General features: G+C 48.3%; 1 protein-coding gene and 1 non-coding gene across 2 annotated transcripts; one reads left to right on the top strand and one right to left on the bottom strand.

The window, feature by feature from the left end:
- The first annotated feature begins 11132 nt into the window (after nucleotides 1-11132).
- On the top strand, nucleotides 11133-14272 carry LOC147991802 (glycerol-3-phosphate acyltransferase 5-like). Its single transcript, XM_087526302.1, has 2 exons — nucleotides 11133-12075; nucleotides 12983-14272. The coding sequence occupies exons 1-2, from the start codon at nucleotides 11383-11385 to the stop codon at nucleotides 13955-13957; spliced, it is 1668 nt and encodes a 555-aa protein (XP_087382428.1). The 5' UTR covers nucleotides 11133-11382; the 3' UTR covers nucleotides 13958-14272.
- Nucleotides 14273-14412: 140 nt separating this feature from the next.
- On the bottom strand, nucleotides 14413-14493 carry TRNAL-CAG (transfer RNA leucine (anticodon CAG)). Its single transcript has one exon. It is a non-coding gene; the product is annotated as a tRNA-Leu (tRNA).
- Between the last annotated feature and the right edge of the window lie 2289 nt (nucleotides 14494-16782).

The raw sequence follows: 16782 nt of genomic DNA on the forward strand, positions 1-16782 counted from the left end.
CCCAGGACTCGTTCAGGCTATGACTCAATTTGGGTTGTAGTTGATCGATTGACGAAAGTAGCTCATTTTCATCCCAGTAAAGACCACTTACACCAGTGCTAAGTTGGCAAAGATATACATGACCAGGATCGTATGTTTGCATGGAGTTCCGAGGAGTATCGTATCGGATAGAGGAACCCAGTTTACCTCAAAGTTTTGGAAGCAGTTGCACGAAACTTTGGGTACCAGGTTAGAATTCAGTACAGCTTTTCATCCACAGACAGATGGACAGACCGAGAGAGTCAATCAGATTTTGGAGGATATGCTGAGAGCTTGTGCGCTAGATTATGGATCTAGTTGGGACGATAATTTGCCATATGCAGAGTTCTCTTACAACAACAGTTACCAAACCAGTTTGAAGATGGCCCCTTTCGAAGCTTTGTATGGAAGGAGGTGCAGGACACCGTTATCATGGGACGAAGTTGGAGACCGCTAGTTGTTTGGTCCTGACTTGATTAAAGAGTCTGAACAGAAGGTGAAATTGATTCGCGATAGGCTCAAGGTAGCCCAGTCCAGACAGAAGAGTTATGCGGATTCTAAACGCAAGGAGACAGTTTACGAAGTTGGAGATAGAGCTTATCTTCGAGTATCACCACTTCGAGGAACAAAGCGTTTTGGAGTTAAAGGGAAGTTAGCACCACGATTTGTAGGACCATATCGAGTTTTGGAGTGTATGGGAGAAGTAGCCTACAAGTTGGAATTGCCCGAAGGATTGTCAGGAGTACATGATGTGTTCCACGTTTCTCAGTTAAAGAAATGTCACGCGGAGATGGCTGATATACCGTTGAGAGACACAGTGCCTTTGGAAACTATTCAGTTGGATAACGATTTGACCTACAACGAGAAACCAGTCAAGATTCTCGAGTTTGCCAGCCGAGTTACTCGCAGCAAGGTTATCAAGTTTTGCAAAATTCAGTGGAGCCACCACACAGAGGATGAAGCCACCTGAGAGCGAGAGGAAGATTTGCTCAAAGACCACCCTCACCTATTTTCTAGCCAACCCGAATCTCGAGGGCGAGATTCATCTTAAGGGGGGTAGGTTTGTAACATCCCAAATTTTCATCTTAAGGGGGGTAGGTTTGTAACATCCCAAATTTTCAATTTGGAATGTTATACATTAGATCATCATGCATATCATATTTTATTTTGCATTTCGGTTGATCCTAGAAATTCTACGCAACTCAATGACCCACGGAGAGAGTTGGGGATTTCGTTATTTTCATATTTGAGTTTTCTCAAATTTTGAGAATAGGATCATTTGATTTTATTTATTTTATCATCAATTATTTCTATTACAAAAATATGAGAGAGGGAATAAAATGACTTTCCCAAAATAAAGAAATATTGAGGATTTAATAAAAAAATCAAATAAGATTTTATTTCGGAGTTTTTCGATGTTTTATTTGAATTTAGGAAAAAATTGCGTTTTTCAAAATTGTATTTAGGTCCCAAATAAATGTTCACCTTGTGCGGCTTGATTTTAGAAGCCCGTGAAAATTTATTTCGGAATTTTTGGAGTCCGTTTAGTATTTCTTTTTTTTTCTTCCGAGCGGAATAATTAAAAAAACGAACCGACTTCGGGCCGTACCCGAGTGGGACACCGCCCGGGGGCAGCCTTTAAATAGCGCCGCCCCGAGCCGCCCCAGCCCATCAGCCCCGCCTCGATCCATGCGCGCCGCCGGAGCCGCCGCCACCGCCGTCGACGATCCCGCCGCCCGAGGTTCGTCGCGCCTCGTTTTCCGTGCTAAAAAAAATCGGCGTTCGTCGTTTTTCTTTTTCTCGGATTAAATCCGCGATTTTTCTGATCGCGATTCCTGATCCGATTTTCGTTTTAGTATAACTTTTCGCTCGTTTGTCGGAATCAGGCGATTCAAGCGCCTAGGGATTCGTCTCGAAACCCTCTATCCGTTTAACCAACTTAAACAAGATTTTGCTACTGTAAAATTTGCCCTAGATCTAGATTAGTAGAACGAAGTTGTTTTCTTTCGCCGTTTGACTTTCGTTGCTTCGTTCGATTTGATTCTTTTTGCCAACCGGAGTTCTTAAGTTGAACCTTCTGGTTAGATCTCTTATTTGAGTTTTACTCGTGCATTAGATGAGTACTTATTGTATGCTTGTTTGTTTGTCTGCGATAGAATACCCGGAGTGCGCCGCCTGTTACTTCGAATCGTTAGGTTTCGCGGATCATCAGCAAGGCAAGTAACACTTTGATCATACCTTTTCTACTACCCAGTTTTATTGCATTAGATCAATCCTCACGCATTGCATGATTAGGATCTAATTAAATTGTGGGACGGGAAGTAGATGAGGTAGTACCTATTACCTGTTATTATCAAACCTTTGGGAGTTACTTCTACGTTTGCTTATTATGCCATGCTATGCTAGTAGACGTGGATTCGGTGAGTGATATCCATGACAGATGTGAGATTGTTAATTAATGGTTTATCTAAGGTGGCAACTTAAACACACATCTGGGTGGATTGAGGCACCTGGGTATTCCAGGACTTGCCTGTTTTCTTTTGGACCGCCACCCAGGCTCAAAGGGATCATGAGACTATTCATACTAGAAACTTCTGTGTGCAGCCACAAGCTATTATGGGCTCTAGCATAGTTGACTAAGTTGTGCGAACTCTTACAATGGTAGAATAGAAGATGTAGGGGATGTAGGTGGTACGGTCTACCCGATCGTAAGGTGCTAGCGCTTCTGAAAGACTATGTCTCGGTCATCCGTCTTCTCAAACACCATGTAGTGCAAGAAACCAAACGGAGGCGATCGAGTCTTGTGGGGAAAAGTGCGCAAACCTCTGCAGAGTGTATAAACTAATCATGGTTAGGCGTGTCCCCGGTTATGGACATCTTGAGTATCTAGTACTTGGATTATCATGTGAATCTCAACATGTTACTCTAAATTAATTTTGTTGGGTTATGTTTAATGATGAAGCTTAATTGGGATTGAGAATGCTGTCAACCATTCTCAATGTTTAACAACCACCATGATAGTAATTAAATTTATTTCTTTGAAGTAGGGAAAAATTGGCTTTACGCAAAAATGTAACCATAGAGCTTTTCACCAGCCAAATATGCATGTAGTATAGCTGTTTCATTCCATTACTCTTTATGTGTTACCTTGCCAGCATATTCCATGTGCTGACCCGTTTCGGGTTGCAATGTTAATATTGCAGACTTTTCAGACGACGATTAAGGAGTCTTTAGGTCGTGGTTCTATACTCAATGATGCCGTTGGAGTTGATGGACTCACTTATCTTCCAAGCCTTCCGCTGTTATCGTTATTAGATGGCCTTAAGCCATATTTATTGTAATAAGTTCTCTTATGAGACACTCGATGTAATAAGTGTGTGATTGCTACTCTGTTATAAATCCTCCGAGTACTGTGTGGTGTCAGCATTACTGATCCAGGGATGACACCGGAGCACAGAGATCAGACTGTTCGAGGTCTGGTCGCTACAACGTATCACTTTCCTGGCAGCTATGAGGATAATCCTCAGGTTACGGACCCAGTCCGTGTAGTTGCTACCATTGTCTTTCAGCTTGCTTTTCTCTAGGAACGCGTTGAAGTTGAGGGCAACATTAGCGTGGTCCATTTGATCTACAAGACATATTGCAAAGTTTTAGACCATGTTCATGATAATTAAGTTCATCTAATCAAATTATTTAATGAACTCACACTCAGATAGACATCCCTCTAGTCATCTAAGTGATACATGATCCGAGTCAACTAGGTCGTGTCCGATCATCACGTGAGACGGACTAGTCATCATCGGTGAACATCTTCATGTTGATCGTATCTTCTATACGACTCATGTTCGACCTTTCGGTCTTCCGTGTTCCGAGGCCATGTCTGTACATACTAGACTCGTCGAGTCAACCTAAGTGTATTGCATGTGTAAATCTTGCTTACACCCGTTATATGCGAGCGTTAGAACCTATCACACCCGATCATCACGTGGTGCTTCGGAACAACAGACCTTAGCAACGGTGCACAGTTAGGGGGAACACTTTCCTGAAATTATTGCAAGGGATCATCTTATTTAAGCTACCATCGTTCTAAGAAAATAAGATGTAAAAACATGGTGAACATGTCATGCAATCAAATAGTGACATGATATGGCCAATATCATTTTGCTCATTTTGATCTCCATCTTCGGGGCGCCATGATCATCATCGTCACCGGCATGACACCATGACCTCCATCACCATGATCTCCATCATCGTGTCTTCATGAAATTGTCTCGCCAACTATTACTTCTACTACTATGGCTAATGGTTAGCGATAAAGTAAAGTAATTACATGGCGTTTATGTTAACACGCATGTCATAAATAAATTAAGACAACTCCTATGGCTCCTACCGGTTGTCATACTCATCGACATGCAAGTCGTGATTCCTATTACAAGAACATAATCAATCTCATACATCACATATATCATTCATCACATCCTTTTGGCCATATCACATCACACGGCATATGCTGCAAGAACAAGTTAGACGTCCTTTAATTGTTGTTGCAAGTTTTTACGTGGCTGCTATAGGTTTCTAGCAAGAACGTTTCTTACCTACGCCAAAACCACAACGTGATATGCCAATTTCTATTTACCCTTCATAAGGACCCTTTTTATCGAATCCGATCCGACTAAAGTGGGAGAGACAGACACCCGCTAGCCACCTTATGCAACTAGTGCATGTCAGTCGGTGGAACCAGTCTCACATAAGAGTACGTGTAAGGTCGGTCCAGGCCGCTTCATCCCATGATGCCGCCAAATCAAGATAAGACTAGTAACGGCAAGTAAATTGATAAAATCGACACTCACAACAACTTGTGTTCTACTCGTGCATAGAAACTACACATAGACCTAGCACATGATGCCACTGTTAGGGATTGTTGCAGAAATTAAAAAAATTCTATGCATCACCAAGATCAATCTATGGAGAGACTAGCAACGAGAGAGAGGGGAGTGTATCTTCATACCCTTGAAGATCGCGAAACGGAAGCGTTACAAGAACGCGGATGAAGGAGTCGTACACGAAGCGATTCAGATCACGGCGGAATCCGATCTAAGCACTAAACAACGGTGCCTGCGCGTTCAACACACGTGCAACCCTGTGACGTCTCCCGCGCCTTGATCCAGCAAGGGGAGAGGGAGAGGTTGGGGAAGACTCCGTCCAGCAACAGCACGACGGCGTGGTGGTGGTGGAGGAGCGTGCCACTCCAGCAGGGCTTCGCCAAGCACTTCGAGAGACGAGGAGGGAGAGGGGTAGGGCTACGCCAAGAGAGAGGGAGACTCGTGTCTCTGGCAGCCCCAAAAACCCCACTATATATAGGGGGAGGGGAGGGGCTGCGCCCCCATCTAGGGTTCCCCTTAGGGGTGGCGGCCAGCCCTACATGCATCTAGGGGGCGGCCAGAGGGGGAGAGAGGGGGGGCGCACCCTAGGTGGGCCTTAGGCCCATCTGAGCCTACGGTTTCCCCCTTCTCCCCTTCCCTGCGCCTTGGGCCTCTTGTGGGAGGCGCACCAGCCCACCTAGGGGCTGGTCCCTTCCCACACTTGGCCCACGTAGGCCTCCGGGGCTGGTGGCCCCTCCCGGTGGACCCCCGAACCCTTCCGGTGGTCCCGGTAACACCCAAAACACTTCCGGTGTCCAAAACGGGACTTCCCATATATAAATCTTTACTTTCGGACCATTCCAGAACTCTTCGTGACGTCCGGGATCTCATCCGGGACTCCGAACAACATTCGGTAACCACGTACTTCCATTCCCTATAACCCTAGCGTCATCGAACCTTAAGTGTGTAGACCCTACGGGTTCGGGAACCATGCAGACATGACTGAGACATCTCTCCGGTCAATAACCAACAACGGGATCTGGATACCCATGTTGGCTCCCACATGTTCCACGATGATCTCATCGGATGAACCACGATGCCAAGAATTCAATCAATCCCGTACATGATTCCCTTTGTCTACCGGTATAGCACTTGCCCAAGATTCGATCGTCGGTATACCGATAACTTGTTCAATCTCGTTACGGCAAGTCTCTTTACTCATTCCGTAAAACATCATCGCGTGACCAACCCCTTAGTCACATTGAGCTCGTTATGATGATGTCTTACCGAGTGGGCCCAGATATACCTCTCCGTCATACGGAGTGACAAATCCCAGTCTCGATTCGTGCTAACCCAACAGATACTTTCGGAGATACCCGTAGTGCATCTTTATAGCCACCCAGTTACGTTGTGACGTTTGGCACACCTAAAGCATTCCTACGGTATCCGGGAGTTGCACAATCTCATGGTCTAAGGAAAAGATACTTGACATTGGAAAAGATTTAGCAGACGAACTACACGATCTTGTGCTATGCTTAGGATTGAGTCTTGTCCATCACATCATTCTCCTAATGATGTGATCCCGTTATCAATGACATCAAATGCCCATGGCCAGGAAACCGTAACCATCTATTGATCAACGAGCTAGTCAACTAGAGGCTCACTAGGGACATTTTGTGGTCTATGTATTCACACATGTATTACGATTTCCGGATAACACAATTATAGCATGAACAATAGACAATTATCATGAACAAGGAAATATAATAATAACCATTTTATTATTGCCTCTAGTGCATATTTCCAACAGTAAGTTACTCCATTTGATCAGCGAGCGGACGATAGGGATCTCAATGTGTCCTTGTGTTCCTTGGGATGAGCTTTTTATTTCCAGTAGTTGTTCTAGCTTCAGCAAGATTGTACCATCCGGATTCAGTAAGGGCGGTTAGGGATTTGGAATGGCCAAAGGACCCATGTGCTTTTTCAATGGACACTAGAAAGGAGTAAGACCAGGAAAAGCTACCGATCCCGGCAATCTACTTTTGGTTTGGTCCAAGTTGATGTTTGTTTCTCCCCTGGATTCTCCTCTTCAGTGTCCATATTATTTGAGTACGTGTCTGCTCGCGACATATATTTCGGTAGCTCTTGTAGCTGCTTCACTTGATGTGGTGACAGATCTCGAGGACTCGTCCAGGGCCAACACAGATATCTCTAGGTTTTGTCATTTTCATTTTTTTCCTCCTAATATTTGTGTGGCATTGGTAATTCGTCCCATGAAGGATAAATTTGAGAAGTGGGGCATCTTTGATGTGGCTGTATACAAAAGAACACCACGCATTGCATCACTTTCCTTCATTTCTACTCCCATAGCTGCCATTGCACCGTAGCATGGGAAGGTCGGCAGCACCTGATATGCTCTCGTAATACTGGGTTTTGGAAGCAGAGCAATGTGGACCATGTTCAGACATATAGGCCGTAATTAGGCCCTGTTTGGTTCATAAGTCCTAAGACTTTTGTTAGTCTCATCTAAAAAATCGCTAGTCCCTAAAAAATCCCTACATGTTTGGTTCCTGAGACTGAAAGACCATGTTATATAACTAAGAGTCTTAAAAAGACTCTCCGGTTTTTTTCATAAGTCCCGAATGCTCACTTAAAGTCTCTATAAGTCCCTCATGTTTGATTTAGATGGGACTAAAAAAGACTTTTTTAAATCCCTACACCAATAAGTCCGTGTAAACAAACACCCCCTTAATCTTTACTTTGTCCATCACATCAGATGAAGCACCATCAGTCTCCTGGATAAACCAATGGATTTGCTATGGTCAAACCTGGAAACAGTAGGTGTGATTGATGCCTGGCTCCTGCCCCCTGCAGTCTACCTGATTCATTTCATCTCTGGAACGACAAGGAAGTTACAAACAGTATGGCTTTGACCATATTACTGGTTACTATGTGACCACCGGTCAGCTTATAAGAGTGTAAAACCATTATTTGTCTTCCGATCCATATTATTTGTCTTCGATTTGTACGAATATATCTAGACACATATTGGAAGGAGCAGTATTTTGCAGGGACGTTACAGAAGTTATGTCGAGTAGCGGAGACTGGAACGAAGAGGAAGGGGCCAAACAAGTGCAAGAAAAAATGTCAACTCAGTGCCGGACTCTTAGCTGCTAAACACAGCAGAGAGCGACCCTTAGTTGTGGCATCCCAATACTTCTTCCAAAAGCCTAGTACACCGACCGAATCGACAACACTGTCTAACAGAGAGCACGTACTGTCAAATGGTGTGCTATGTCGACCAGAGACCAACCCTGACCCGGAAAACGGCGTGCGGAAACGCCACCAGTCCACCACCGCCATTACTGCATGCCCCGGGGAAAACCGCGAGATGATCATCGCCGCCGACGGCGTTCTGCATTGCTTCGCTTCGACGGCTTAACAACGTGCGCGCGCATATCATGCACCCAGCCAGCGCGTACGTACTGCCGCTGACACGTACGTACAAGTCGATGGAAACCGCCAGCGCGCCTCGTCTCGTAGTACCACTCAACATGTCTGTTCTGGAAACAGCTCGATCGATGCCTGTCGTGTCAACGCGCCTGTGCGTGCTAGCAGGCGAGTATCACGTCCTTGTTTCGACAGCAGCCCGAAGTTATACCTTAGCTACCGTACACAAACATACATACTCCCTCCATTCCATAATATAGTGCGCCCGCGTTTCCCGAGGTCCAACTTTAACCATAAATTTAACCAACGAGACCAACTGTGACGAGAGAAAAAATTATATAATTGAAAACTTTTTTCAAATACGAATTCACTGATATAATTTTTGCTCCGTCACAATCGGTCTTGATAGTTAAATTTACGGTCAAAGTTGAAGCACGTGGATAGAGAAAGCACTACATTGTGGCTACATTATGGAATGGAGGGAGTATATAGGAGTACTATTGAAACATACGAATACGATCGGTACTACGGCCCTTCCTCGTCCGCGCATTGATGCTGTCCTGCTGGTCACTGTTCCCAGGTCCCTGGTGATCGCATGCTGATTGCATCTGCCTATGGCTATGGCTAGATCAGCTGCATGTGCCGCGTGAGCACCAGCATCCACACGGGGTCGACTGTGTCGCTGGTACTAGTCCCTCTGGGGTCTAGACCATGCATGCACGGTTTTGTCGGGCGAGGTCAAGTGGTCAGCAACAAGAACACTGTAAACCAGATATGCTTGCAGTACAAGTCATAAGAGAGCCGCTGTTAGCAATTCAAGTCGATGACCACCTGCCTGACTTTTTCTAGTCTCTAAGACCTTTTAAAAAAGACTCTTAAAAAGGTGTTTCTAAGGACTTTTAGTAAAAAGTCTAAAAAAAAATCTCACCCTATTTGATTTGCTAGGGATTTTTTCTAATCCCAACACAAAAAAGTCCTGAAATCAAACATCCCCTAAGACAGCGTGACGAGTGCGGGTGCGGCACGTAAAACACGCAGAGAGATGTCAAGTGCTAACAGTACGCTCTCTCCTCATTTCTCTCTCTAGCCGATGAACTTTACTGTTTAATACGTGACCGCCGGTCAGCTTAAGAGTGTAAAACCATTTATCACGCAGTAGTGCTTGTTTCGCACGAAAGTCACATGAGTATAGCGGAGGAGATTAAAACGGGATCGGAAAGGAACAAAAGACTACAAAGTCTGGGAAAATTTGTCAACTCAGCGTTGGACTCTTAACTGCTAAACATAGCAGAGGGCGACCCCTAATTCTGGCACGCCCAGACTTTTTCCAACAGCTTACACCGAGTCGACAACGCACTAGAGCATGCATGCACCGTCTCGGCGCTGTCCTCTCTCCTGTCTCCGTCGGCCCAACTCGCCGTATCCATCTGTTAGCTCGATCGGAGATCAATCCTGACCCGGAAAACGGCGTGTGGAAACACCACCACCGCCATTACTGTCCCGGGAAAAACCCAAGTAGTACCTTGCCTTCGACGGTTTAAAAACGTGCCGCCTGCACCCAGCGCGCCGTGCTGCCGTTGACACGTAGGTACAGGTCGATGGAAACTGCGACGTAGGGTTTAAGTTCGAGTCTCTGTCAAAATAAGGACGTGCAGCTCGCTTGCTAACACACACACACACACACACACACACACACACACACACATTGACATGATAGGCATCGAGCCGTTTCCAGAAACAGCACATTGAATATGATGAGACAACTACTATACTAGTACAGGCGACCCTCCCTCGTGCACCCGTAACCCGTTGATAATAGTGTTTTGTTGCTGGTCGCTGTTCCCAGGTCATTGGTGACAGACAGACGAGCGCATGCTGATTGCATCTACCTACGGCAAGATCAGCCGCATGTGTCGCGTGAGCAACAGCGTATACACGGGCCCGACTGTGTCGCAGGTACTACTTGCTCCGAGCCTGGACCATGCATGCATGCATGGTTTTGCTACTAGTTAAGGTCAAGTGGTGAGCAACGAGGACACTGTAAACCAGTTATGTTTACAAGTCAGAAGAGAACCGCTGTTAGCAGGTCAATCGACGACCGCATGGCCACGTGCCTGATTAAGACAGCGTCACGAGACGAGTGCGGTGCGTAAAACACACAGAGAGAAAGTGCCAGCACGCTCTCTCCTCTACCCCTCTCTGTCTGAAATGATACTCCTATCTTCTAATCTACCCAGGGGAGTCGGCATCAGCATTCAAGAGCTAACAACGCCCCGCGCAAACCGCGCACGGCACAAAGGTGGCCGGCCGGAGATCCAAGCCGCTCCGCACGCGACAGGTGTGTGTTAGTGTGTACGTCGGCCAGATTTCCCACGCCACGGCACGCCACCAGGCAACTTAGAGCATCTCCAACAGCCGTCCAAAAAAAGTTTTGCGCATTAAAAATTCGTTTTTTTACACCAACAGCTTCAGCAGATGCTGTAGCGCTAAAAAGTATTGGGCGTGCTGAAAAACGCTATCGCGCGTAACATATTTTGAGTTCCGGATCGGGCGTGCTTCACAATTTACATTGTCTGCTTTTTGGACGCGCGTCTTTAGACGTCTGCTAAAGTAATGTTGGTCCCGGCATACTAAAAATGCTACAGTGACATGCTATAATTTTTATTAGGCATGAGATTTTTATGCGGCCGTTGGAGATGCTCTTACTACTGTACCAGTGCAACAACGTAGCTATCTCCTCTTCGCGGTTCACACGTCCGGATTTCCCTGACAGTGGTTAGTAGTTAAGCCCCCGACCGGGCACTGGCTAAGCAGACTGAAGCAAGCGAGATAGATCCGGTTTGTTGAGACTTCCGAGAGGTGGGTTAGGTCGGGCGGTCGTCGTCCCGCGCAATCCACACCTCCACGCAACTCTGCATGCACGCGCGCCAACGCGGTGGGTGCAGTCCGCTTACCTGAATCGGCGACGGCGCCCGCGGTCAAGCCAGACGCTGCCCACCGCCCCCGGCGACCCGGTCGTCCGGCGCCGGACACCCCCCTATATCCCCCGCGCATGCGCCCGCTCCCTTCCATTCCTCGTCCGACTCCCACCTCGCACACTCCCACGCTCACAACTACGTCCGAGGTGCAGCAGACCAGCTCGGTGGCAAGATCGTCGGTCGGTCGACGACGCATGGCGGCCATGCCGTCGTCGGTGGTGGCGGAGCTGGAGGGCACGCTGCTGCGCGACGCCTGCACCTTCCCCTACTTCATGCTCGTGGCGTTCGAGGCGTCCGGCCTGCCGCGCTTCGCCGCGCTGCTGGCCCTCTGGCCGGCGCTGCGCCTGCTGGAGCTGCTGCTGGGCCGGGGCGGCCTGGCGCTGCGCTGCGCGGCGTTCGTGGCCACGGCCGGGGTGCCGCGGGCGGAGCTGGAGGCCGTGGCGCGCGCCGTGCTGCCCAAGTTCATGGCCGACGACGTCGACCCCGCCGCGTGGGCGGCCTTCGGGGCCTGCGAGGGGAGGCGCGTCGTCGTCACCCGCATGCCCCGGGTCATGGTCGAGTGGTTCGCCAGGGAGCACCTCGGCGCGCACGACGTCGTCGGCTGCGACGTCGAGTACAGCCGGCTCAGGCGGTGCACCGGGCTCCTCAAGGGCGGCCGCGACGAGGCCGTCGCCGAACGCGTGCGCGCGCTTTTCCGGGACGGCGACCGGCCGGACCTCGGTCTGGGCCGGTCGGAAATGGCACGATCGTTCTTGCCCTTGTGCAAGGTGAGCTGCGCTCTCTACAAAGTTCTCCTTTTCTGTTTTTTTACTTATCTCACAAATCACATTAATCAAGGAGAACATAACTAAGGCCCTGTTTGGTTCATAAGTCCTAGGATTTTTTTAGTCCCAATTTATAAGTCCTAAATCCCTAAAAAGTCCTTACCTGTTTGGTTTCTGGGACTTATAAGTCTATAAGACCATATTACAACTATAAGTCCCTATAAATTCCTCCTTAAGAGTCTTATTTCATAAGTCTCAAATGCCCACTTTAAGTCCCTATAAATCCTTCCTGTTTGGTTTAGATGAGACTTACAGGGGTTTATTTAAGTCCTTAGACCAATAAATCTCTGGAAACAAACACCCTCTAAATGCTAGACAACATATTAATATTGCATGCATGGCCCTCCCATTCTTTCGTGCATTGGTTGATTTTATATTAAAAAAATGACAGAATTCAATGCAAAAATACCTATATTTGCCTATTTCCAGGACAATGAGCCTGACAAATAAGACACTCTGCTTTTTTTAGACGGGGCTAACAAACCGAAAAGGGAGGGAGGCTTTTGAATTTCTTTTGGATTTTTTAATTTTTTTTGGCAAGTTCCGTTTTTTAAAGATATTGTTCTGTTTTTCTAAGAATAATTTGGTTCGTTTTACATGGGCTTTGGAGAGCTCAACTTCGGTTGAAGACTACAAACCTTTGGTGCAGTTTTTTTTTTGTAAAAGCATGCTATTATTTTTGGAAAATCAATTCACTTATTACTTTTATCTTCACAAAAACTATAGGTTCGATTTTTTCCACTTTGCTTCTTCATTTTTAGTTGAAGCCCTGAGCATGGGTAACTTTTTTTTCTTCCAAAAGATGAGTAACCTTACATGACATCTGAATACGTTACATGCGTGGATGCAGGAGCAACTCCAGCCGCCGTTCTCCGCGGACGACGACGACGTGGCGAAGCGACCGAAGTGCCCTCCGTTTCGGCCGGTCATCTTCCACGACGGTCGGCTCGTGCGCCGGCCGACGGCGCTCATGTCCATCGCCATCCTCCTCTGGATCCCCCTCGGCGTCCTCCTCGCCATCGTCCGCATCACGCTCGGCATCGTCCTCCCCATCCAGGCCCTCCCCTACGTCGCCCCCTTCGTCGGCGGCGCCGTCATCACGCGCGGCCGGCCCCCCGCCCCGACTACCGGCGCCAACGGCTCGCCCACGGGCGTCCTCTTCGTCTGCACGCACCGCACGCTCATGGACCCGGTGGCGCTCGCGTTCGTGCTCGGCCGGCGCGTGGCCGCCGTGACCTACTCCCTCTCCCGGCTCTCGGAGGTCCTGTCGCCGATCCCGACGGTGCGGCTGACGCGCGACCGCGACACGGACGCGGCGCGGATGCGGGCGGAGCTGGCGCGGGGCGACGTGGCGGTGTGCCCCGAGGGCACCACCTGCCGGGAGCCCTTCCTGCTCCGCTTCTCGGCGCTGTTCGCGGAGCTGAGCGACCGGATCGTCCCCGTGGCGACCAACTACCGCGTGGGGCTCTTCCACCCGACGACGGCGCGGGGGTGGAAGGCCATGGACCCCATCTTCTTCTTCATGAACCCGCGGCCGGTGTACGAGTTGACGTTCCTGAACCAGCTCCCCGCCGAGGCGACGTGCGCCGCCGGGAGGAGCCCCGTCGACGTCGCCAACTACGTGCAGAGGATACTCGCGGCCACGCTGGGGTTCGAGTGCACCACCTTCACCCGCAAGGACAAGTACCGGGTGCTCGCCGGCAACGACGGCATCGTCGGCGTCAAGCCCGCCGCGACGGCGACGGCGACGGCGGCGACCAAGCCAGGATGGCAGCGCCGGGTCAGGGAGGTGCTCGGGTTCTTGCGCTTCACCAAGATCGATTAACCACCGGAACAAAGGCATGCATGTAGCCCAACCACTCAACCGGCTACATGCTGCTGTATATCTGCTCAACAAAAAATTGTAACATACCACAGACGTTAGAAATTCACGTTAATCTACACGTTTGTTTTTAGTTTTTTTCTTTCAAAAAGAAAAGTGTTCAATTTTGGTGTTGTAAATCTTCGGGCGAGTGTAGTGTCTGTAATTAATGAGCTTGAGTCGTTGGTAGTTGAGCAGTCCTCTAGTCTGTATTGGCTTATCTCCATCTTTTCTTACAGTGATGGGTTTTACTGAAATCGATGGGCTTATCTCCATCTAGTCTCCAGTTGAGCGATTGAAAGAACGTCACGTACTGTATTACTTTTGGAGTGAGCAGCGATGAGTAATTTTGGTTCTGCACGGTTGTGGTAAAGGTCGGAGTGCAAATAAGAAAGAGAAAAAAATAGGGGAAAAGGAATTGTCAAGAGTGGGATTTGAACCCACGCCCTTTCGGACCAGTACCTGAAACTGGCGCCTTAGACCAACTCGGCCATCTTGACTTGATGTCCAATTCTAACAAACAGGCATAATTATATACAACGTAAACAACAAAACTCTCCTCGCATATAACATGAAAACACATAACGATCTTACACATCACTGTTGGAAATATGCCCTAGAGGCAATAATAAAATGGTTATTATTATATTTCTTTGATCATGATAATTGTCTATTATTCATGCTATAATTATGTTATCCGGAAATCGTAATACATGTGTGAATACATAGACCACAACACGTCCCTAGTAAGCCTCTAGTTGACTAGCTCGTTGATCAAAAGATAATCATGGTTTCCTGACTATGGACATTGGATGTCATTGATAACGAGATCACATCATTAGGAGAATGATGTGATGGACAAGACCCAATCCTAAGCATAGCTCAAAGATCGTGTAGTTCGTTTGCTGTAGCTTTTCCGAATGTCAAGTACCATTTCCTTAGACCATGAGATTGTGCAACTCCCGGATACCGTAGGAGTGCCTTAGGTATGCCAAACGTAACGTAACTGGGTGACTATAAAGGTACATTACAGGTATCTCCGAAAGTATCTGTTGGGTTGACACGAATTGAGACTGGGATTTGTCACTCCGTGTGATGGAGAGGTATCTCTGGGCCCACTCGGTAATGCATCATCATAATGATCTCAATGTGACCAAGTGGTTGATCACGGGATCATGCATTACGGCACGAGTAAAGTGACTTGCCGGTAACGAGATTGAACGAGGTATTGGGATACCGACGATTGAGTCTCGGGCAAGTAACGTACCGATTGACAAAGAGAATTGTATACGGATTGATTGAATCCTCGACATCGTGGTTCATCCGATGAGATCATCGTGGAGCATGTGGGAGCCAACATGGGTATCCAGATCCTGCTGTTGGTTATTGACTGGAGAGGCGTCTCGGTCATGTCTGCATGTCTCCCGAACCCGTAGGGTTTACACACTTAAGGTTCGGTGACGCTAGGGTTGTAGAGATATTAGTATGCAGTAACCCGAAAGTTGTTCAGAGTCCCGGATGAGATCCCGGACGTCACGAGGAGTTCCGGAATGGTCCAGAGGTAAAGATTTATATATAGGAAGTCCAGTTTCGGCCATCGGGAAGGTTTCGGGGGTCGCCGGTATTGTACCGGAACCACCGGAAGGGTCTCGGGGGTCCACCGGGTGCGGAGGGCCCCATGGGCTGAGTTGGGAGGGGAACCAGCCCATAGTGGGCTGGTGCGCCCCCTCTTGGGCCTCCCCTGCGCCTAGGGTTGGGAAACCCTAGGGGTGGGGGCGCCCCCACTTGGCTTGGGGGGGGGGAAGCCATCCCTTGGCCGCCGCCCCCCCTTGGAGATCCATCTCCTAGGGCCGGCGCCCCCCCAAGGCCCCTATATAAAGAGGGGGGAGGGAGGGCAGCCGCACACCCTTGCTCTTGGCGCCTCCCTCTCCCTCCGTTACACCTCTCCTCCCCGCTTGCGCTTGGCGAAGCCCTGCCGGGATCCTGTTGCATCCACCACCACGCTGTCGTGCTGCTGGATCTTCATCAACCTCTCCTTCCCCCTTACTGGATCAAGAAGGAGGAGACGTCTCCCAACCGTACGTGTGTTGAACGCGGAGGTGCTGTCCGTTCAGCACTTGGTCATCGGTGATTTGGATCACGTCGAGTACGACTCCATCAACCCCGTTCTCTTGAACGCTTCCGCACGCGATCTACAAGGGTATGTAGATGCACTCCTCTCTCCCTCGTTGCTAGATGACTCCATAGATTGATCTTGGTGATGCGTAGAAAATTTTAAAATTCTGCTACGTTCCCCAACAGTGGCATCATGAGCTAGGTCTATGCGTAGTTACTATGCATGAGTAGAACACAAAGTAGTTGTGGGCGTCGATATTGTCAATTATCTTGCCGTTACTAGTCTTATCTTGATTCGGCGGCATTGTGGGATGAAGTGGCCCGGACCGACCTTACACGTACGCTTACGTGAGACTGGTTCCACCGACTGACATGCACTAGTTGCATAAGGTGGTTGGCGGGTGTCTGTCTCTCCCACTTTAGTCGGATCGGATTCGATGAACAGGGTCCTTATGAAGGGTAAATAGAAATTGGCAATTCACGTTATGGTTTTGGCGTAGGTAAGAAACGTTCTTACTAGAATCCTGTAGCAGCCACGTAAAAACTTGCAACAAAAATTAGAGGACGTCTAACTTGTTTTTGCAGCAAGTGTTTTGTGATGTGATATGGCCAAAGGATGTGATGAATGATATATGTGATGTATGAGATGATCATGTTCTTGTAATAGGAATCAC

Source organism: Triticum urartu, chromosome 1A, assembly GCF_056163025.1.
Source record: "Triticum urartu cultivar PI428250 chromosome 1A, HENAU_Tu73, whole genome shotgun sequence".
Classification (NCBI taxonomy): Eukaryota; Viridiplantae; Streptophyta; class Magnoliopsida; order Poales; family Poaceae; genus Triticum; species Triticum urartu.